General features: G+C 37.1%; 1 protein-coding gene across 1 annotated transcript in view; it reads left to right on the top strand.

Moving 5' to 3' along the window:
* The window catches only part of FOXP2 (forkhead box P2), a 437,299-nt gene that overhangs the window by 404,595 nt on the left and 7,704 nt on the right, over window positions 1-25,000 (top strand). The window contains exon 19 of the mRNA XM_030015359.2: window positions 701-864. Coding sequence (XP_029871219.1) covers window positions 701-864 — 164 coding nt within the window. The remainder of the gene's footprint in view (window positions 1-700; window positions 865-25,000) is intronic.

The raw sequence follows: 25,000 nt of genomic DNA, 5'->3' as shown, positions 1-25,000 counted from the left end.
CTTGGGTTTATCATCCAAGTAAGTTGTATTACCTAGCACTGCAAGAAGTACTAGTTCTTATTCATGCTACTTTTGATGTGAAGAAGCAAGAAGGACACCCTGTGGCAAAATCTGGAACACTCAGTTTTGCTGCAAATGTTAGATTGATAGAAGCTTTTGCAAATGCATGTGGATATGCATTAATATTTATCCAAGCTGTCATAAATGATTTCACATCATAGTGTTGGGGAACATGGTGCTCATGGCAAAAACTTTAAAGTTTAATTATAATATATAATTTTTATGCAGAAGAGGCAAATGTCAGGACTTTTTTATTTTGAGTTAAGTTCTGGTCATTTTTTAAAGTATAGCAGCTGCCTGCATTATAAAGGAGCCATACATTGTGTGGAAGGGCATAGGGGTTAAGTGTAATTCAAAGTCAAAAAATGATGTAAAACTAGAAAGTGCTATGAATATCGGAACATAGTTGTTAATGGAAAATAATGAAACCTGTGTAAGGGAAATAGTAAACCTGGAATAGAGATGCTGTTATATTCAGAATGCGAAAATAATGGGAAAATGCACAAAATCCTTCTGAGCACCTCTACAACCACCCAAAATGAGCTGCCTTGTGTGTGTACGTTCATATGTGCATAAACATTTAGAAGTGATTTGTATGACTATGGACTAATAATTTTATTTTTACTCTTCATTTTGCTAGGCTGCACTGGCAGAGAGTAGTTTACCATTGCTTAGTAACCCAGGATTGATAAATAACGCATCCAGTGGCTTACTGCAGGCAGTCCATGAAGATCTCAATGGTTCGCTGGATCACATTGACAGTAATGGAAATAGCAGTCCGGGCTGCTCTCCTCAGCCTCACATGTAAGTGCAGTTAGCAACCTTTCAGGAAAAAATGCCTTAGTCTAAGACACAATATTACTCAAAAGGGCTTTGAAACATGGTAAGTGGAACATCTGGAACTATATGTTTGAAACTAAACATTTATATTAAAACATTTCAATAGATGAGTCTTCATTTAGTTTGTAGTAAGATTGGTGTAAGTTTGGGGGTTTTGTTTTGGTTTTTTTTTTTTTAAATATAAACCTCTTCAGCTTGCTTGCAAGCATTGAATGTAATGGGAGGCTGATTGTGGTCATTTTAACAGCCTGGTTTGTAAGGTATAGTCAGAATGTTCATGCTGGAATTAGTTGTAATTTTACCTATGAGTCTCTAAACCATTTATGAACTGTAGTAGAGATATTGCCCATTTATATAAACCGTAAAATGCAAAGTTTAACTGTTGCCCACAGTTTACATAGAAGCCAGTAAAGTGTAACTTTTTGCCTGTCGTATAAATCAGTGTAATTACATATTCAAGTTTAATTACTGGTGCGTCTGTATTGGCAAGGTTTATATGTTATATTTTATGCAAGACTACGATTCCTATTAATATTTAGCAGCTAACTATATCATTAATTACTCTAAAATCTTTCCCCTACCATCTTTTTAATGGAGCTGAGAGAGTGGAAGTATTAAAAATTGATGTATTGTGGATTTCAGAAATGTGTCTGAAGCTTTAGAAATGCCTGGCCTTAATCAGTGGTGTCAAACGTGGCAGTTTCTTGTTTACTAAATAGTAAAACATGTATCTTCGAGGTATTGTTTCCCAGGTTATTTATATAATAATTAGCAGTATGATATCTAAGTAGACTTAGATTTAAGTTTACTGTAGGATGATTTTTAATGTGTATGTACAATTATGGTCTCTTTTTCTGTGTTTAAGGTAGCTGATCCGATTTGCCTTTTTTCATTCCATTTTCTCTTTCACGTTTTTAATGTTCATTTTAATTTCTAGAGTGGGATATTTAGCAGTAACAGTAATTGAGACCAAACTCCCCTTTTACTTATGCTCTAGTGTGTGGAGAATCCATTTTGCTCTGACCTTTTTTAGGGGAAATATTTTGCCGAGTTTTTCTTCTTTTGTTTGGCATGTTAATATATCTAAGATCACATAGAAATGTTTATTGTCATGCATTTAATTGTTTTATTGCACATTTATTCTACTTGCCTTTGAAAATAATACACTGTGAACATTCATGTATTTTATCAGGTTCCAAACCATTACTTTTTCAAAATGGAAAAATTTGTCTTTTGGAAGTGTCTTTAGATGTATTAAATAATACAAAAGAAGTAATAAAACTTGAAGTAGAAAGAACATGAATATATGCTCTTGAGAGTAACACTACTCTAAAACAAGTAAAGTGAGCAATCAGACAAAAGTTTTTATATCCCATGCTTTATGCTATCAACCATGCAGTGGGTAGCTTGAGGCCTTTTACTTTTAGCAGTTCTCCTGAGTATGCTAATGCTCTCTTCCTGTATAAAATGCCAAGACAATAAAACTTTAAAGAGCAAACAAGAGTTAGATCATGTGTGTTAAAAACAGCTACTTTACAGAAAAGAATGACACTTGCTATTAAAGTTGTTTTGTAAGTGTTTGGCAGATCTGTTTACATATCCTATGTACTGTCTGCCATTCCGCTGGATAAACTGAGATATCTGTGCATATGATTATGTAGATATGGCTACATTTATAGCTGTGTTTATAGCTAAAATACTGCATATTGTAGCAATTCTTGCCTATAAAAAAAGGCAAATAACTTGAGTTACACCCTAACTCAAGATTCAGCCTTCCTCTCTCATTTCTATGATACGTTGTTTGTCAAAACAGGCAGTTTGGGGACTTGCCGTGGTGACTCTTTTGAAACTTGTGCCTACGTGTTGCTCAGTTCTTGACAGATTGAAGCAACGGAAGGAGAATGCCCTGAGCTACCACTGGAGAAAGAGGTTATGCTCATTCATCCCTTGCACCAAGTTTAGTGCAAGATCAGTGGGCTTCTGTGAGGCCATGAACTGTCAACCAAAAGATACAGGCTATGACTAGATACCTGCTCACTTGGGACATTTTTGCCTTTTCCTTGCTGAGGGAGCCGAGAATATGAAAAAGGGAATGAATGCCATCTGCAAGGAAAAGTCAAGGAAGGGAGAGGCTTGTGCAGGAGGCAGAGGACCAAGGAAGAGGAGAGGCCTCTTCCTTGCCTCCATGACCACGTTGACCAGGGTCCCTCGTTTTTGTTCAAGAGCGTTACTTAAGAAAATGAGAAAAGAACATAGGGAAAGCATGACAGAAGTAAAATAAGTAAGGAATATGGCAAACAATGAAGAGAAATTTTAAATTTTACATTACCTACACAGATTACGTAATCCCATGGCGGGAGGGGGGTAATGAAAAATAGTTAGTAAACTAGAAAAAAAAATATATTTTACTGCCACAAGCATCCACTTACTTGTAGCTTCCTGAGAAGGTTCACCCAGGAAGTCTGGGCGTTTCTCCCCTAGAGAAGTGTTCTTGTGGGGGGTCATACTTACTGCACTCACCTATAAAGTCGGTGGCTCTATTAATCTCCGAGTAGATTAAACCTCCATCTCCTGATTGCCAGGAAAGCGTACTAGCCAGGAGATGGGGAATATGCCGAGCAATTACGTTGCCTGCCATCTTGAAGCTGGCACGCAGCCAGGAGCAGTGGAGCGTGGTGTTAGGGAAAGAGGCAAGAGATTGTGTGCAATTTAGAGATCAGAGCATTCAGTTGGGAAGGGGCAGAGTTTGGATTCTAGACAAGCTTCCAGGGAGAGACATTTGTTTGGTATTAGAGCATCAGCAGGAAATGCAAAGAGTCCCAGTGACTGTCAAAGCCAAGCATATCAGTTAGGCATTTGGTTGTTAGAATTGTACTGAATATCATTTTATCAGATAAATATATGATAGGGGAACTTTCTTTTTTTAGAATGTTCATATTAATTTTTTAGCATAAATTTATCTTATTATGAAAATTGTGTGTGTGTATGTACAGTGGTCAGTATTTCTGTGCTTTGAGCATGAGAAAATTATCAGAGAAATTGATTTTTGTTACTGTAATACCTTAGCTACTCAGTGTCAGAAAGTGGGGAAATTATTCCAGTCTTTGGATTTGAACCTGATACTTCACATCTGGTTTTTGAAACAGAGTAGTAAGAGCAGTTAGAGTCATCAACTCAGCCATCTGTGGATGGGTATCTAACATAGGTGGGTGAGTCAGCTTACTTAGAAAATAGTCACTGTTCATTGACTAGAGAAAGACAGTAGGTACATAACTTCAAGTAAATGTATAACATTTAAGTGCTTGTTAAGTGCAGTGAATCCCAGCCAGTGTATTTAGGGCAGTGGCAGTTTAAAAGCTTTACAGTTTTTGCCTTGGGTAATGATATCTAATCTGCTCCATTTCTTACACTTCTTGAACACTTAAAAATACTGCACTAAGTTTTAGGTGATCAGTATAACCATGGCCTGGTAGTTGGGATATCTCCTGTATTAATAATTACGTAAAGCATCTGAAATTTTATGCCGCATACCTCCCAGTTTGCATTCCCAGTCTGACGAAAGATGGTAATTCCATGATCCAGTACGCAGCATACCACTAATGGGATCTCAAACCCTAGGTTTACTTTCTGTGTTTCAGCAGTATTAAATCCAAGTTCTGTCTTTGATTGGTCTTTAAATCCAATTCCTGGTAGGTTGATGTGGGCACTAAGTGCTCCCTTGACATAAATTTTCACTGCGAAAATACGTTACTTCTTGTGGGCATATATGTTCTGTTCAGAATTCGAATTTTTTCTAATATCAGTTGTCAACAATCAACATCAGACAATTATCTTTTCATTTAAATCAATACTTAAGACTGTTTCTTCCTTCATTTTTTGAACATGGACTACTGCTCCAAAATTCCTGGGTGTTTTAGCTGATGAGCAACACGTTTCAAAGTGACAAACACAACAGGAGGTATTTTATATACAAAAAATCATTATTTATGTAGAACTAGGTGCTGCTAATCTTGCATAATAATTGTACGTGGATTTAGTTGGAAGCTCCAGAGTACACACCTTTGGGGTATAAATCCAGACTTCTGAAGTAAAAAAAGAAAGCACAAGCATCTGAACAAGTGCAACTAAAGCTGCATGATTGTGGGAAACTTTGGAATAACGTTTATCGTCCCTGAAGAAACAACAACATTGGATAAGACATCCAATGATACTTAGGGGGACAATAATGACAATTCATGCATTAGTGATAACACAACTTCTTTTTAACTGGCATGTCATAGCCAGTATACTGCTGAAGAGTTTTGGAGCTGTTTGAAAGTCAGTTCCTTTGGAGCCAATAAATTTAGATTCTTAAATGAACATCGGGATCATAGTGAAATCAACTTTGTGCTATTATTTTTCCTCTGTTAAAAGTTCAAGAGTTCTCGCTCTCAGGGATGGAAATCAAGTTCAACTGTGTTTCTGGTGTTCGTCTGTGCATTTGTACTAGATTGATCGTACTTAAGTGATTATTGCAACTGGCACAGACCGGGGTGTTTTATCACAAGAACACTTAGAGCATCTCTTGTCCATGTGTTCATATTTGGGCAAATGGATCATGCAAAATGCCGTTTTATAAACTTAGAGGAAAAAGGTGAAATTTTAATCTGCAAAGCTGTTCATAGCAGTTGAGGAAACAAAAAGAAATTGGTAATCAGAAAACTCGGAAAATTGTAGACTGAGAAAATGTGGTCTCGCCATAGGAAACAATGGGGTCGTCATGCCATTCTGTTAAAACTCACTGCAGCTTATTTAATAAGGAGTGGGAAGAGTTAGCAAAGGAGATAGGGAAAGCAAATATCCTACTGATGAGGTTTTGTGGAAGGGGGCTGTCGTCATGGTTTTCTCCCTGCTCATGCTGTGTGAGAGTGTAGACTGAGGACAATGCAACTAATCTCTTATATTCTCAAATGACTTATGAAAATAATCTAGTTCCTAACAGCAAATCCAGAATCCTGGAGATAATGGATGTCATTCTAATTACTAGAATTTTAATTGATTGCTTTTTTAAAAAGTACGTTGAAAACAAAAAATTTTTTTGAGTCACTTCTTAAATAGTGAATTCATATATCCTCATCTCATATATGACTCTTCGTGTTCAGCTATTGTAGTGCTGTACTCAGTAAGATGGGAATTGTTTGAAGCCAAATGTCAAGACACATATATATCCCATGATCTTTAAAGCTGTTTCTAGAAAATGTTATGTTAGGTTGTTGTAAAAAAGAATAACTTTTGGCCAGATGAACAAGAGTAAGAGTCAATCTGAGATGAATTAGAAAAATGAGCTTATCCAGTGTAGTCTTCGTCCTCAGTTCTGTCTGTGAAAAGGTGAGTTCCAACCATCTGTGGTTTCAGTCACCTTTTCCTTTGTATTCTGCTGTCGTTCCCAACCTTACTTCTTTACCTTTCCCACTCTTGCCCTGACTGGATCGTTTCTCTCTGCAGTTCTATCTGCATAATCATCAAACTTGGTTTTTTTTTGTTTTTGTTTTTTTTTTTTTTAACTTTTTTATCTTTAAATTTTATTCCCAGAGGCAAATATGATTATTCTGCTCTAAGATCATTTACTTTTGAGGTGCTTCAGTTTGAAAGCATTCCATTGTCAGGTCGTTCCCCTATCTGATTATTCCAGTCCCCCACTGTTAAGCTTTCACACCACTTACAGTAGGTTACCTATCATTCCAGTTTTAATCCCTTTCATTCCCTTGTTTCTTTAACTTCATAATGTTCCAATCTCCTGTCTTTCCTTCTTTCCTCTTTTTTTTTTTTTTTTTTTTTTTTTTTTTGTTATCATTGCATTGTCCCATTTCATGATCTCTTTGCATTTACCTTGGAGGCTTGTTCTGTTCTAGGAGACTGCTATGATCCAAGTTTTGTTCATTGTATAAGACTTGACATAGTGTATAAGAAAATAAACTCTTGAAACACATCAATTAACAGGGATATAACAAGCATTATTAAATAGGTGAGAAGCATGTAATTGAGCGCATGAATGTGGTAGCAATTGCAGTATTTCTGGTTATCCTTGTTCATCAAAAATGTTTCACCTAATCACATGATATTTTAATGCCTGCATAATTTAATTTCACACATTTTTGTTCATAAATCTAACATAAGGAAGATAATGGGCAAAGAGACTTTGTGACAACAATTGATTTTTATTTTTATATGGAAAGAAGAACAGCTAGGAAACAGGATCTTAAAGGTTATAGCTTTTGTCTGAGCGTATTCCCATTGAAAGAAGCTCTATTGTGAGAATACGCAGTGAAATAATTTTGGCTTTGTCTACTGCTGGAAAGCATCTGAAAGTGACAGGCAAGTCCAGCAATCCAACACTTTATCATACTATTTTCTTAACATTTACAGTTTATTTTGCCTTTACTGATTGTATGGATCATGCAATAGTAAACACTCTTGAGTTGTGACTGTGCCTCCCTACTTTCGTACAGAGCAACTCGCGTGTGGGTGCTAATGGAAAAATAAGCAGTGATGTTTTGATTAATAATAGTTTTCACCGTTCCCATTGACATAACTTTTCACTTGAATATTTTCCTAAATGTTTATATTCTCCTTTTCTTTTTTATTTTGCATTACTTTACTTTTCAGTTCATTTGTCCTCTACATTTTCCTTCTGTTCATCAATTTTCTTATCTTTCAAGACTGATGTTCCAGTCCTTTATAATTTCCTCTTTAACTTCTTAAATGTTAGATGTCTTACTTTGGATCAGAAGTTGCTGTTTCTTCTTTACATTATTCCAGCCCCAATTGTTGCTCTTCTATAGTACATTCCCAATGCTCTTGACAAAAAGATCACTCCAGAGATATAGTGCCTTCAGCTGAAAAGTGTCAGATCCCCATAGCATGGCTAGTAGAAGTTGGTAGGCTCCTGTGGGGTTTCACAGAATCTTTTTGGAAGCTGTCTTGCTGAAAACTTTGTGGTACTGCTGTCATGAATTCTCAATGTGTGGGCAAGATATTTATGCTTTTCACATAACAGGTCTGTATAAGAAAAGGCAGCATCTTAAATATTGTTACAGACGTTAAAAATGTGTTTGAAGTTGTGCAACTAAACCTCTCTGCAGTGTGGTTGTGTAACCCTTAAATTTAGTTCATAGGAGATTTCTGTCTTTGTACAACACAAAAGCTGAGATGATAGTGCCATTAACGTGTATTTCTAAAACTGCACATACAGTTATGAATTTTTTCCACTTTTGTTGATTGCACTTGGATTTTGAGTAACTGTAAGATTAGGAGCCAAAGTTTTTGAAAGTGGACTCTCTAGATATTTTTCTGTAAATAAACATGTCCAAAATGTGTCTTTACATTTACATGTCGTGTAAACAGTTAGATAAAAACATACAATTATATCCAATTGGTAATGTTTATACCAGTACCTTAAATTATGATCCATATATCCAAGCAAAGATTCATTGAAAAATATAGGACATTATGCTGAGGAAGTGTTATTATTTGACTATTATTTAGTCTTCAGAATTTGTAGAAAACTCCAGGCACTTTACACATTTTAAAAGACTAAAAATTTCAATGCACTTTTTTTTTTTTTAAATAGTTTATAGAAAGGCTTCATCTCAGGGTGAACCCCTGTGTGTAGGTCACATCAAAGTAATCAAATCTCAAGATGACTAAAGACGTGATTATACCTGGTAAAGCCCATATACAAAAGCAGTGTTCACAATCTTCTGGCAAAGTGCAGTTGGGAAAATGCACTCTTGGCATTTAACAGCAGTCTGTGATTTAGAACAGTGCTGGGAATGCGTATGAGTAGTACAGACCCTGATGGAGTCCCTGTTAGGGTTATAACTGCAGGTATTCCAGTGGTTTTCTCCAACTAAACAACAATATTCAATGTGTATCTTAAATTAGGCTGAACAAATCCAGTAGTCTTCCTCCTTTACCTAGACTTACCAAGTTCATTTGTTCCACTGTACCCATTAATAGAGGTTTAATGATGTTGCAGAGCCTTTGTATGATCGTGGCCTCTCGCTAACCCTTTTCAAAGACTTCCATAAGCTTCTGATTGAGATGGATAAGGGGAAATGTTTCTTTGATGCAGTATTATGCTGTGATAGTAGTACTCTGGGTAATTAGGGGCTTCCCCCAACTTGATTTTTATTTTTCTTTATGTTTCCCCTCCTTTTCTTCATTCCTTGCAAATTTGGCATTATCAGACATCATAGCTGAAAAATGTTCTCAGAGCTTTTATCTCTTCTTGTTCTAAGAACACAGGAAATGAGAGTCATGTTGTGGGCACCTCTTGTCATACAGTTCCTCTCCTAAAATTGTCATAGTCCATCTCAAATTTGAAAGCCATTGCGGAACTTCATTCCTTTGATGATTATAAGCCACATTCCAATTCCCAGGCTAAATATATTCCAATTTAGTTTCACTGATATACGTCCTAGCTTACATAGTCTTTCTTACTCTTCCTCTTTGTTTCTCAAATGTGTTCTAGAGACCACACTGTGAACTTTGAATCTTCATTTTGGTAGACCAAACAGGCTCTTTCTGATACAGCAAACTGCCCATTCTCCCCATCTTTCTAGTAGCTATTCCATAAAACTACTCTGGATTTATTTTCATGTGCAGGTGTTAACACTTTTTTGAAGCATTCCAGATGTAGACATATATAATGTGTTTCTTCCTTTTCTCTTTCTTATGGGGAAAAAACATATTTTAGCTAAATTCAGCTAAACTGTTGTAGTTTATTTTTATAGTACGGTATTAAAGGATGGACTGAGGGCCTTGTTGTGATAAGTGCTGTACAAAGCCAAAACAAAAAGGATTTTCAAATCCCTGCCCCAAACTCTCGCAGTCTTTAGTTAGTAATTGAATTGTTTAATTTTTGAAAAGTGTCTTCAGATGTAGTTCGAAGGGAAGCTGTATATTACTTACACTACTGTCCCCATGTAGAATAGCATCAGGCTTTGTTCAGAGAAGTGTTTGACACAATGCCAGCTGGCATTAGACTGCCCTATAGGTACATTAAACCAAAAGGTAAACCATGACTGGTAGCCGTGAAATACCTTGAGATGAGCGCCCATCAAGTAGTGTTCTGTTACTATGCATGCCCTTTTATTCACGGCATCATGAAAGAAATAATCATGCTTTTGTATCCGTCTGGAGTTACTAGAATTATAATTTAAAACATGTATTTTTTTGTTTTGTAGCTAGACATTTACAGAAGTAGTAACGAACAATGTATCGCACTGAATATATTTCATTCAGCTGGAATATACTGCCCTGTGAAGCAGGAGTCTGCGTTAAGCACAGGCCAAAGTATGCGGTGAAGAGGCAGGATACGTTAACCCAGGCTCTGTGATATCCCCGATACGTCTTAATTAGCTCAGTCTGCAGGCAGACTATACTTGTGTTTTCTTGCAGTGGCCACACTGATAGAACATACTCTTCAGACATGTTGCTCTTCATGTCTAAATCTTAACTCTCTAGTAGCATAAAAATGGGAGGCATGATTAGTATTCACATGTTGTTAACAATTTGGTGAAATGTTCTGAGAAAAGTTAGAAGTGTTACGTGTAAGAACAATCACTGGTGTCAATATGAGGTGGTGATGACTGGATACGTAGTCGTTCTTAAGACTGTAGTAATTGTAGCAGGTCACCAACTGCATGTGTGCTGACAAAGGCATGTGGTTGTGTGAGCATACTTAACAGGAATGTCGTACGTAAAAGGAAGCTCTGTCCTCCACCCAGTTCTTCTGACTGGCCTTTTCTGAAGACTGAGGAAGGACTAAAAATATTAGGTTTGTTGAGAAGAGAGAAACTGGGTGGGGAAATGATGACAGTCTTCAGAATACTGTGCAGAGAAGATGGGAATGAACTCGTCCTTGTCCATTGGGAACAGCACAAGAAATAATTGATTAGTATTTTAGCAAGAAGAGTTAGGATAGACACCAAGAAAAAATACAACCTTTCTGACTGTAGGATAATTCAGTGCCGATATGTGTACCAGCACAGTGAGACTGTGGAACCGCTGATACCCGAGGCTTCTAAGAACAAATTAGAAGTGGTCAGAAGTGGGTTAGGTATAAATGATCCTACTTTGGGGTAGCAGAAGGGGATGAAAAGACTATATGATCTTTTGAGGTCCCTTCCAACCCTATTTTCTTCAATTCTTATGATAAATCTGGAAAAAGTAAGATTTTCATGTATGCTATGTCTTAATAGAGGCTAGCTGAATTGTCCATTTACTTTGCAACCTGGAACAGCTGTCATAGCTAAATATGTTTAAGCACTCTTATTTTTAACATTGAATGAAACTCAGCCTTACAGAAAAAATATATAGTGAGCATAAGATTCAGCTAATGTGAGAAATGTCAGCTAGGGCAGTGCAGACAGTCTTACATGGGTCAGTTTGACCCATTTGTCCCTGCTGAGTGTGACGTGTGGTTCTACTTGCTAAATGCTGCCATCAGCTATTCAGCAGAAAACACACCGAAGGGCTGGCCATTCTCCAGGCTTGTTCTAGCAGGTAAAGGTAGTCATCACGTCAACTCCTAGCTCTTAAACATTGAAAAATAAAATAAAAGATCAATGCTCCAAGAAACTTAGCGTATGAAAAGGAAATACTTTGGTAGCACCCTGCTGAAAATTTTGAAACATACCCATCAAGCATACCTATCGATCAACGTTTTCAGTGAAGACAGTTCCAGAAGAAAAAATGTACCATGCTTAGGTGTAAGTGTAATGCTATTTAATCCCTTACTGCTACATTAGAACAAAATGTTTAGGTGCCACTGTGGACAAATGTTGATGATTAGCTTATAAAATCTCATAAAAGTGTGCTGGAAGTGTTAGTAAAAGGATATTATTTTCAGCCTTTTTGTCCCACACTATCTATCTGATCAGCTATATGTTTTCCAAGATAGCAGAGTTTTACTGATGTAAAAGTTTTCAACAGAAATAGAAAAACAATTTTGTATAGCCTGTATTTGTATGAAGATGTATAAAAACCACACATAGTACCGTCCAAATTCTCGCTCAGCTTTTTCTGGATCATTGAATACCTTTCCACATTTTGCACAGAGAACATTTGCCTGCTCTAACCCACAACTAACACTGAGATATTTAGTTGTTCCTGCTACGTTTCTGTGTAACTGGTACACTTTTTAAAACTTCCCAACCATTAGATACTACAGAGCCTGCCAGATCCATAGCCTCTTTTCTTAAACTTTGCTGTTTCCAGGCTTGCTCTTTTTCGATGGTTCTTCAACAACCCCCAGAATATTCAGACACTCAAATCTCTAGCACTTTGTAATTTTCCTTTGAATTTTTACATTAAAAACTTCTGTGCTCTTTCTCCCTAATCCTCTTCTTTGTTTAGGATGTTAACTTTTGACGTTTGAACTAGATACAGTTGACGGTTTGAAAGACTTGAGAGGCCTGTGCCCTAAGCTAATTTCTAGTCAAGTTTCTACTTTTTTGTGGTTCTATCACAGAGAAAATACATTTATTTAGATACCAAAGGGAGCAAGCCAATGTCAAGGATGGGAATTTTAGTAAGACTCATTAGAATCAGAAAATCTATGTTAATGTCATCTTCTTAATCAGAACTTGATTCCTAAAAATTTTGATCCTGTAAGAAGGGCTAATTTTGCATAAGTTTTGAGCCTCATTTGATATTTAAAGAAAATATATTGTTAATATGTTGATTTTCGAGAAAGATCCTTTCTTTATCTACAGTTCAAAGATTTTATCTGATTATTTTGTAGTAACTATTATTAACTTTCATAGCTGATAATACATCATTGCAGATAGGGTATCCCTATTTACTGTCTTGGCATTTTCTTGCCAAGTTTTTAAAAAAAAAAAAAAAAAACCAAACCTCACAAAAAACCAACAAAACAAAACAAAAACTAGCATGAAGACCTAGTCAATTTAATTATCAGTTTCATCATCTAAGGAAAAAAATCTGTATGTTTTCATTACCCATTTTTAATCAACAATTTTTTTTTTATTGTTAAAGGGTAATGAAATTGTCATCTGGGTATCAACAAATCTGTCAATTTATTCTCTAGATATTTCTCTGTATAATGTTTATTTCTTTGTGTAAAGCTAAAAGGAAGAGGAGGACATGTTGGTTGTTGGGTTGGTTTTTTTTTTTTTTTTTATTTTCAACATTTTTTCAACTTAGAGTTATTACTATGAATCTGAAATTCTTCAAAAAACTTGTTTTGCCTGTTTTCCTTTTCATTCTGATTTGCCACCAATGTCCATTTTCAAACTTTGCTCAGAATAGAAACTGCAAGTTCTAGCTGTCCCTAATTTAAAGTGAACGAGTTTGTATTTTGATGTGCTTGGGCAAGACCGAACTGGTAGGGCAAGTAGCACCAAACACTATCTCCAGCCACTTTAGGAACAAATGTATTGTGTATTTTGTAGATAAGCAGCACAAAATCATCCCTGTGTTGGGAGGTGCCTATGGTATAGAAAGGAAAAAGGAGAGGTTTGCTCCTAATCTCCGTGAATTAATGGCTGGCTGGCTTCTGCAGTGTGAGGGTCAATATCTGTTAAAACATTTTCCTGTAGAGTAATGGCAGGTGGCATCTCAAAATTATTGATTACTGACATATTTTAATCGTGTTAAAATAGTTAATAAATTAAAAAAACACAGCTCATTAGCTGTGTAGCTTACTGAGGATTTTAAAAACTTTTCTTTAGCAGTAGCTCTTTTTATTGTTAGAAGAAATTAGTAGTGAGTTAACTGTAGTGATAAAATGATCATAAGTATGCCATATTAAATTGGGTGACCCTTAAGTATGAGTAAGGTGAACATTTGATTTTTCCTATGTTTTCCTTATTTCCATATTTCTAGTGTATCACTTTTACTTATATCTCCAGCCCGCTACTCTTCTCGTGTTGACTTCATTGGCAGCTAAATTAAATCAATTCAAAGTATTCCTATAATTTTTAGTATTTCCTCCTACAGATGTATTTACCATGCCATAGGTCACTTCTGTTGTTCTTTTCTGGATTCTGCTATATTGTTTTTGAGATGAGTGATTAATAGCTAAAAGGTAGTCAAGTACATTGAACATATGACTTGAAGTGAGGGCCTACTATAAATACATAAACGTGTTTTGTATTATTGTCACTGTCATTATTCTCTCCTACTTAGTCTAACGTACTGTGATTGACTTCTTAAGCAGAGGCACCATTGAAGGATTTGTAATAACATATTTCCCAAGTGGTTACAGTAGATAGATGTATATGGGTAGTCTATTTTCTTTCTTTTATTTGTCAACAGTAAATTGATGTGCCATGGATTGTCAGCTTTGTTATTTTTATCACATTTTTACATACGACTAATCTAAATACATTGTGTTGTTACCTCTGTTTATATCTTCTTCTGGGGTATTCATAATTATATTCAAAGTAGAAATCAAATGTAGGATCTTAGAGAATTCTCGCTGTTAACCTACCTCCATGTTGTGAAATAATCTTTTGTTCTTCCTTCATCTAACTGGTTTTATTACTGGCAGATCTTTACGTCTAATTTTAGTATGAGTTAGATTTTTGAAGTTTCTCACATGAATTTGTTATTCCGCCTCATTTGTCTAGTAGAAAAATACGTGTTTCACTCTGTGTATCACCTTTGGTTATTCCCCCTTTTCCCCAAGCGTTCTGTCAGATGCATTGCGTATTTCACTTACATCTTCTGCTGTGAATAAACTTCACAAGTGAAATCATGGCCCTAATGAAGTCAAGGGGAATTTTGCCATTGACTTAAATGAGATCTGGATTTCATCCCAGGAAACCATTTGTCTTCATGTCTTTGGCTTTCCCTCATTTCTTATTCTGCCTTCAGTCACTCCTAATCACTCCTAATCTCCATCTGATATTTCTCGTGACTGCTTACAGCCCTATTTCTCAATTTTAGTTCATTAAAATCTTTTTTTTCCAGATAAGACAAGGCGTCCTCCCAGATCTGAAATCCTTTTATTAGATCTTTGAAAATTTGTACAGTCTTAGTAGTCTACAACCTTAGCAAAATTGCTAATATTGAAATCCAGAACCTTTTTATCTGTGCAAATACAAGCAAGGAAATATTTTCTCAGTTGTGGCAGGACTAATTGGGAATGCCCTGTTAACCAATAAGCTTCTAAGTGATTTTTAAAAAGGCTTGGGTTTTTTTTTCTGTTAATAAAAGTGTAATGTCTTAATATTTTCTGCTATCTATATTCCCCTAAAATCCAAGAGACAGAGATAAAATCACCTTTTCTTTTAGGATTTTTGACATTAAACTGCCTTCTTAATCCTTTGTACCTCCTTTTCAGACGCTCTATATAGCTTGTGGCATATTCTTCTCTTTAAAATAGCATCATGTGTTCACTTAATTCAGATTTTCAGATAACAACGGGTATCTGCCTGCTGTCCCCCTCCCCTCTGTTATTAGAGATACATAGGCACTCAGAGTAGCTTTCCTCTGCCATATTCATGCTAGATCTTCACATCCAATTAATAATTGTTCTTACCTTTTACTCTGGCCTTCCATTTGCAATACCTGGGTATTCTGTCATTTCTCCTGGGACATAAGAATATGCTGGGACCTGTTCTGTTTAACATCTTTATTGATGTCCTGGAGGATGGACCTCTTTCTCATCAGGTTTGCAGATGACATCAAATTCGGGGGAACAGTTGATATGCGTAAGGGTAGGACTGCCATTCAGAGGACCCGCGTGGGCTGAAGGACTGGGCCAGGAGGAACTTGATGAAATGCCATGCCCTGCACTGAGGAAGGAAGGTCCCCTTGCAATGATGCAGATGAGGATGGCCCGGCTGGGAAGCTGCTTTGCTGAGAAGGCGCCGGAGGTATTGGCAGAGAGCGAGGTGAGCAGGAGCCAGCAGCGTGCCCCGGCAGCTGAGAAGGTCAGCAGTGTCCTGGGCTGTATTAAGCACAGCAGAGGGTCAAGAGATTGAGGGAAATGATTATCCCCCCCTTATCAGTACTCATTAGACCACACCTGGAATACTGTGTCCAGTTTTGGCACCTCAAATATAAAAGATACAGCGGTAAACTGGAGCGAGTTTGTGAAAAGGCCACCAAGATGGTCGGAAGCAGGAGGAGTTGCCCTGTGAGGAGAGGCTGAGGGAGCTGAGCTTGATCAGCCAGAAGAGGCGGCTTTGAGGGGACCTGACCCTCAGTACCGACGGGGAGATTAGCAAGAAGACAGAGCCAGGCTCTCCGCTGTGGTGGTAGACTGAGAGACAGTGGGCATTAAGCTAAAATGAGAGATTCAGACCTGGGTATAGAGAACTCTTTGCTCATGAGGACAGTCAGGCAGTGAGTGGGGTGGTTGCCAAGGAAGTTGTACAGTCTACATCCTTGGAGGTTTTCAAGACCCAACTGGGTACAACCCTGAGCAACCTGGTCTGACCTTGTAGCTGTCCCTGCTTTGGGCAGGACGTTGACCTAGAGGTCTCCTGAGGCCCCTTTGACCTGAATTATCCTGTGATCCTAGAGTGTGTTTCCATAAAGACAAAACAATGAGAGAGTGAGCAGAAGCAACCTAGCTTTTTCGCAACCAAGCTCAAGGAGAAAGATGCTCTGGATTTTGTTTTACAGAGACCAGCGAAGTCATATCAGGTGCTCCCTGAAGGGATGGATCTTACAAATAACATACAGCAACAGCTGAGTTTACATCTTTTTAAGGTATCACAAAAGAAAAGTTGTGTTTACAAGATCAGGTTTGTGCAGTTGGTAACGATGGGGTTTGTGATTTTTTTTTTTTTCTTTCTGAGGGGCTCACCTTTTATCTTAAAATAATTGAAGGGAAGGCATGAAGAACGCTAGCTTCTTTTACAGTGACTGATAAAATTTTATTAACACCTATTATAAATAGGAAAGCAAGTCTCTAGTCTTGGAGGTTGGAAAAGTAATAATAGACTTGCACATTCTTACTTGCTCCTACACCTTACTTGATGCGCCAGAGGCACTTTGTGACCATTGATCATTAATTCCATCTCACACCATCTCCTCTAGTGATGAACTAAAGAAGACAAACTTTAGTGGCCTAATTAATTATTCCAGCGCACTCTTATCTCCTGTCAGAGTCTGCAGCAGTGCCTGCCAGCTAGGGCTGTTGCCTCTACTTTCCATCACCGAGTCAGTGCAACTCCCAACTCCACCATGGTAGATTTGAAATCCTTGGTGATGGATAAGATGATAGATATGATACGAAGTGTATTTTGAAGGTATTTTTTGTACTTCAGTGTTGCATTTAAGAGAAGAAGAGGTTGCTACTTCCTTTTTCTCAGCATGGCTTTTAGAAGGCCCAGCGTGGAAGGGTGTAATTTGAAAGTGGCAGGTTGACAAAGCACATCCAGAAACACCCCCATTGAGGAGCAGTGCTTCTATAGGCATCACGTTTCCAGTCTTCTTCCACCAGGATGGCGCAGCTTCACTCTCTCCTTAGTGAAATGAGGTAGCGCACCCTCAGCTATGACAGTAGGATCTTCCTCTCTTTCTTGCTTGAAGCTAGAGATTTGCATATAGGCATTATTTTATCTAGAAATAATAGCACTTCTTCAGCATTTCAGTGTATGTGATAAATACATGGGGAAGTGATTCCTGATCTTCAAGGAAAAATAATAATGGATTCTGTGACAGTTGTAGCATTACTGAATTTGTATTTAATTACTTGTCTAATACTCTTTCTTCCCCTTCTCAATATTTGGATTAGTATCTCCCTAAATGGCTGTACATATTCACGTCAATAAACAGTTCACTTCTACTTAAGAAAATTAATAAACTTTTCATAATAGCGTGAAATTGTAAAGAAACAAAGTAATAGAATTAGATATCTTGAAAATACTGTAGGATTTGAGGATTTGTCTCCATTTGCCTACCAAAGCATAAATATAAAACTTCTAGATCTGAAACAGTGGATTGGAAAGGAGAGCTTTTCTTTTTAAACTGCTATAGGATATCCTACAGACCTAGAGCTGTACTGGCAAGATGAGATACAGTTCTTCCTGAGGAAATACTAGTCCAGATCTACTAGAAAAAAAGAAAAAAAAAAGGAAAAAAAAAACAACAAACAAACAGGTCAGTTACTCCTCTGTAATATAGTGATTATAATTTTACCAAATAATATTTGGTGAAAAATATTTTCGTGGAAAAGTGTAATGGAAGTCACAGCTTTAAAAATATTAAGTCAGGGAGAAATAGAAGTTGTAAATAATATGTCTTCCAACAGGTTAAACTAGCAAAATATTTTATATAATGTTAGATGTTATCACAAAAAAAAGTCTTTAGAAAGCCAAGACACTTCAGATAAAAATACAGATTAAAAATGTTCTTCAAATACTTCAAATGTACAGAAGGAATTAGTTTGGCCACAGTATTCTTTGTGCTTTTGTAGCTTACCTTTTTGAGATGGATCCAAAAATTTTCAGACTTCCACAGTTTGAAGAATTCTGTAGCTGTGGATCTTTTTAATATCTTCTCCCAAAGTATACACGGAACACTTTGTGTAGCTGAATCAAAATTGCACGTGTACTTTAGGATGCCTGCAGCACAAAACAATTGAGGACAGTCTGGGTAATAAGTAAAAATGTAAATAAAAATTGCAGATGTCTAACATTAAAAGTTACACTGGAAATGTGGAGTTCTATAAAAGATATTGTGTTACACAAATATAATGTTCTGTTTTGTTCTTTTCATGTACTGAAGCATGGTCAATGTAATGGAAGGTAAAGATAGTGGAGAAATAGTACAGTTGGAAGAATATCTGCAGACAACCAATTGGTTTTGAAGATGTAATGTTTGTGGGCTTAAGGCTTTCTACAGAACTGTGAGGAAGAATGGGTCAAACTGTACATCATTTGTTTTGGGAAATGGTGGGAGTTGATTGACAGCTACCAAGTTTTGTTTTGGTTTATTTAACTTTTAAAAATCTTTATTAATTTAACAGGCAAACGAAATCTTAAAAGAAATAATCAACATAGGCTGTCATACCACATATGGCTTAAAAATCTTTCGGTCCCAAAGATTCCCTTGGGAAAACTTTCTTCAGATGAGTTCCAGAAAATTCATCATCTTTATATACTTCTACATGCAGTCACTAGGAAAGCTAGTGAGTCAATAGTATCAAAATTAGTCTCATAGAAAATAAGCCTGGGAGGGACTTCAAGACATGATCTAATTTGTTGCCCTTTGTGCCATTGAATACCAATGTAAAAAAACTCCATAGGGTTACTAGGTGCCTAAGTTACCATAGCAATGCAAAATACTTTCAGCTGCAACCCAGCCAAAAAAAAAAAAAAAAAAAAAAAAAATCACCCTTTCAAGATTTCAGACTGATTATTGCAACCCCTGTGTGCACTGCAAGATTTTAAAAAATTACATGACTTGCTGCAAACCATGCGCTTGGCTACAAAGCTGACAGTAAGCACATTGACCTAGGCAGCTTTTCTCTCTCAACATCTACACCCTCTTCAGTACAAAGCCAAAAGCAAAGTCTTTTCAGTGTCAGTCATTACATTGACTTAAGTGTCTGAGAGACTGCATCTCTCTCGATCATGACGTCCCACAGCACTTTACCTTAAATGATTTTAGCAGAACATTAAAGATTTTGGGTGGGTATGGGCAACAATGTTTAGAGGACCCAGATCTAAATGGCAGTTTGTTCCACTGGGAATCCTGGATGGGTTGTGGCACTTCCCTGGCAACTTTCAGAATTAAACACCAAACCCCTTGCATTTGTTTTTCCTTTTTTACATATACAAATGAGAAATGAACTAATTCTTTTTTTTCCTTCCTTAGAATTGGATGGAAGAAATACAGGGAAACTTAAATTGTTACATCTCTGGTTTGGAAGGAGGGAAGGGTCTCTGTAGTAACTCAGTGCTGATGGTTATAAAAGGCATTGTCTGACACTGTATTTTTTCCAAAGAAAAGTATTTTCTATTCAAAGCCTGGAATAAGCACTATTTCTACTAATCAAATCCAAACCTTGTTTATTGTAATTATTTATATTTTGTTGTCCTGCGTTCTCACTGCTGTTTTGCTGGATTCGGTATCCCCTTACATTAAAGCTGATGTGACGTGAAACCTCTGTAGAAAACATGCTATCCATAATTGAGAATATTTTATCAAGTATCTTTTCTCCTTGTTGACACCAGCTCAACTTAGTTTAATTAAGAAATCATGTACTTGGTTATAGGATCTGGTTGTTTTCTTGTCAGCAACAGCACACGTTCTAATGTTTAAAAGTTGAATGTAACACTTGTTTTGTTGCTGTTGCCTAGAATTTGGCAGGATCTTAGTAGCTATTATACTAAACAAGTTTTCCCAAGGCAGGATCAGGCTTATCTTGTGCAAAACTCCGAAGACAAGTTCACCTTGTATCAAACAAGTTATTGTAAGCTTTGGGAATTTGGCTCCATCTCTAAATATTTGGAAGTTACTTTATACATTCCTTCCTAGTATATATTTATCCCTCAGCTGCCTGTCCTGTTATCTTTCTTTTTCCTTTGAAGCCTCAGAGCTCTTCTCCAGCAGCCTACAAACAGTCTTCATGAGGCCTCTCTAAGTGTCCAGCAACTGTTACCTGTCTCTTGGCACCTGGCAGTCGTTCCAGTTAAACGTTACAAATGATGATGTCTTTAAGGATGTAGTATATACATTTGAGAACATGAGAACGTGAAGTTGCAGTTTGCCAGTTGCAGGAGTGGGAGAAAAATCTCCATGTAAAACTGTAAAGCATGTGGAAAAATGAATGTTTGAGGCAGACGCAGAGACAGAGGAACTTCATGTCCTGTGATGTATGAGTAAGGAAGAAGTAATGTATTGCGATGAGCAGGCAGCTCTGCAAGTTACTGGAATCCTTCTTTTATATTACAAAGTTCTCTCACAGAGAGTTTCATTTTGAAAGTGCTGGGGTACAAGGAAAATTTTCTTTTATAACAGTAGATCCACCAATTGTAAAGAAGGTGATCCATGGAAATAAGTATGTTCATTTGTTTATAACTTTACCAAAAAGTTCTTTGAAATAATTTATTTGAAATAAAATATTGCCATATTTTATCTTTGCTGCTGCTGCAGGCATCTCCTCACCTTCCGTTTGTTACACTGCCTTGTTAGTCCTGAGCTCAGGTAGAGGTGTAGCTTGCCAGCACTTGTTCAATAGGAGACAGCCATTTTGATGAGGACATTTGGACATGATGTAGTAATAATACTTGCTAAGAGATCATCAGACCTTTATTCTACCAGAATTAGCAGTGACTGAACTCAGTTCTCACAGATGTGTGTCTAACCTCTTCATAAAGGCCCCCAAGGATGGGGACTGCAAGGCTCCCCAAGCTACCTGATCCAGTGCTTCACTGTCTGTATTAATTTTTAACTCCAGCATCTGACCTGTTGCTCTTTCCGTAACCTAAGACACTGTTCTTTCAGCCTTTCTTCATATAACAGGCTTTTCTAAACCTCTACCTGGATTTTCTCAAGTTGCCACATATTTGAAATCTCATCATCTTCACCAATATGCTTGCATTACCTCCCATCTTGTTGACATCTGTGAAGTTAATAAACATGCTCTCTAGTCTGTCTTCTATATCATTAATAAAAAATACTGACTAGTTCTGAACCCAGGACTGGTCCATCAAGGAACCATACTAATCTTTGTTAAAATACAGATTCCAATTATGTAGTAGATAAGTAAGTTTTGATCAGAAGTCAGAAATCGCTAGGCTATGACCTGTTGTTAGGATTTATTTGAATAGCATGTTTATTAATAAAAAGACATGGCATATATAAATATTCCTTCAGAATTTATGTTTAAATACTCAGCACTTCACATGGGAATTTGTCCTTAGTACACTGCTCCCATTGTATAACAAAATGGTAATGTAGAATTTTGCAAATAAATACATTTAAATATATATCGATCTATTGAAACACATGGACACATACATATTTTCATATTAGTTACTTACAAATACCAATCTGAATATTTTGCTTTCTGTGTACAATAAATATCTTGGGATATACTGTACAATACTGAAAGTCTTCAAGGTAAGAATGTATTCAGCAACTTAAAAGGTGGGTGTTCAAATCTTGTTTTGCTTATGGAAAAGAAAAAAAAAAGAGGGTTGATTTTCCTATATATTTTGTATAGTTGATTCCTCCTCAAAACATACATAAAATACTATAAATGTAAGATCCCTTACATCTCTAACCAACATGCTTCAAGTTTGCTTTTCAACCTTTGATTTCAAAAAACAAACTCTAGAGTTGAGAGAAATGTTAGTTTCAAGAGCCTATGTGTTATTCCTTGTGCTTACACTTCCAGAAAGAGTTGTTTGTATGGCAGTGTTTGCTATGAGCTGTACTCTTAAGCTGCTGACAGAAAAGTCTATGAAATTTATTTTTGTGTGGACAACTGAACTGCTTGGCTTTGGTCTTGATTTACTGTTGATCTGGAAGAAAGGATAGTTGACAAAAATGAAAATTTTGTATCCTGATTAGTCTTCTAAGCTATTAATTCTTCCACAGATTACTCATTAAAATAATCTTTGAACTGTCCTTCCAAAAAAGAGGTCCTCAATACTAAAAAATTACAGCACAAGAGGAACTAGTATCTTAATAATGTGTGGTACATTTTTAATGGATATTTCTTGTTATCCTCCCTGTTTGTACAGTGGCTGCACTCCAACCACAGAAATGTAATAAAAACAACCTGGACACCACCCTTAAAGGAACTGAACTCATTTGGTAAAAAAAAAAAAAAAAAAGTTCTGTAGTCAGAATTTTTTAAGCATCGAAAGAAAGTCATAGCAATGAATCATAAAATGGTTTGGGATGGAAGGAACATTTAAAGATCATCTAGTTCAACCCCCGTGCCGTGGGCAGGGATATTCTTCATTAGATCATGTGGCTGAAAGCCCCATCCAACCTGACTTCAAACACTTCCACGGATGGGGCATCCACAACTTCTCTGGGCAACCTGCTCCGGTGTCTTACCACCCTCCTTGTAAAAGATTTCTTCCTTATATCCAATCTAAACTTAAACTCCTCTAGCTTAAAGATGTTGCCCCTTGTTCTGTCACTACAGGCCTTGGTAAAAAGTCTCCATCTTTCTTACAAGCCCCCTTTAAGTACTGAAAGGCCACAGTAAGTTCTCTCAAGAGCCTTCTCTTCTCCAGTCTGGACAACTCTGGCTCTCTCAGCCTTTCTTCATAGGAGAGGTGTTCCAGCCCTCTGACCATTTTTGTGGCCTCCTCTGGAGCCGCTCTAACAGGTCCAATTCTGTCTTCTACTGGGAACCTCAGAGCTGGACGCAGTACTGCAGGTGGGGTCTCGTGAGAGTGGAGTGGAGGGGCAGAATCACCTCCCTTGACCTGCTGGCCACGCTTCTTTTGATACAGCCCAGGATACAACTAGCTTTCTGGGCTGTGAGTGCGCATTGCCGATTCCCATCTAATTTTTCATCCACCAGTATCCCCAGGTCCTTCTCTGCAGGGCTGCTCTCAATCCCTTCATCCCCCAGTCTGTACTGATTTTGACTATTGAGGTTTGCCCTGACCCAGGTGCAGGACCTTGCACTGGGCCTTGTTGAACCTCATGAGGTTCACCTGGGCCCGCTCCTCCAGCCTGTCAAGGTCCGCCTGGGTGACATCCCTTCCCTCCACTGAATCAACCGCACCGCTCAGCTTGGTGTCGTCGGCAAACTTGCCGAGGGTACGCTCAATCCCACCGGCTACGTCATTGGTGAAGATACTAAATAGCATTGGTCCCAGTACGGACCCTCGAGGGACACCACGGATGAAGGAATATGCTCGGTATACCGGTGCACAAAATGCAATTTATTGGGAGCAACACAGGGGACAGAATATTGTAATAATAGTGTTATGGCATCTGGAAGTGATTAATGTGGTATTATATCATGATTAAAAATATTGAAGACCTCCATCAAAAAAATTAGTCACAATTCTGAAGAAAATATCTGAAATTGGAAGCTTAAATGGACTTCAGAAGGTCTCTTCAACACTAGAAACGTTTGAAAAAAGATACTAAGTGAAAAACCCAACCTTATTAAAGGTCCCTTAAATCTCAAGGCACACAATTACTTGTGCTGCCTTAAAAGGGATGAATGGGTTTTCTCCCCCTTTCAGAAGACACCGTTCAAATGTTTTTCAGTGATAAAAGTAATTTCTAAATGACCCTGCATTCCCTTGCAACATATCTCCCAAACAAATAAGAACAAATACAGTTAAATTTAGATGGAGACCGAAGCACCTTGTTGCCTGTGGGTCCTAATAGTTGTATTCAAATTCAGTAAAGTCTACACTGAGGTAGATACTGCATGACCTCAGCTCACCCTGGGGTGTTCCAAACCTCAGGTGTCTGCTAGAAACATCGCAACAGAGAGACATAAGAGATTAGGCTCAATTTCCATTTTTAATCTTTACAGCAGGGTTAACTTTGCAAGGAGAATCAGGCAGTATGTCTTGTTCTCTATTATTTTATCAATTACTGTGTAGTGGCATGTTGGATACTAACCCAGATAGTAATCCAGTAATCCTTGGATAGTAATCTTTATTTTGTATTCTAGCTATAAGGAAGTCACATGTTGTAGCTGACTGCTAAATATGTGTTTAGTATATTTTGTATACTCTATTTGTGAGGCAGAACGTATATAAAATGGTTTTACCTTATTTCATTTTGTAAATTAAGAATTTTACTGTGTTTATATTTACTGTAACCAAAAGAAGAGCTGGCTTTTATATTTTATTCGCTTTTGTAAATTCAATTAAATTTTTTTCAGCTTATAGTTCTAGCAGTGAAAATTAAAGCTATTCTGCTTTAATTCAAAGCAAACTGTATATATTTATGCAATGAATACTTAGAAAAACAATATGGGTAAAAAAGGCGCTAATAAGGTATTGAATAAAATAGTTCTGTTTTAGCAAGAATCTAAAGATAGTTGATCCTTACTTTGCCTGCCTAAGTAAAAATCAAATGCTCTTAGTGCATCCTGTAGGTATCAAATTCAGAATTTAATCCGGATGGATTCATGACT

This window comes from Aquila chrysaetos, chromosome 5 (assembly GCF_900496995.4).
Source record: "Aquila chrysaetos chrysaetos chromosome 5, bAquChr1.4, whole genome shotgun sequence".
NCBI lineage: Eukaryota > Metazoa > Chordata > Aves > Accipitriformes > Accipitridae > Aquila > Aquila chrysaetos.
This window is presented reverse-complemented; position numbering and strand designations above follow the sequence as displayed.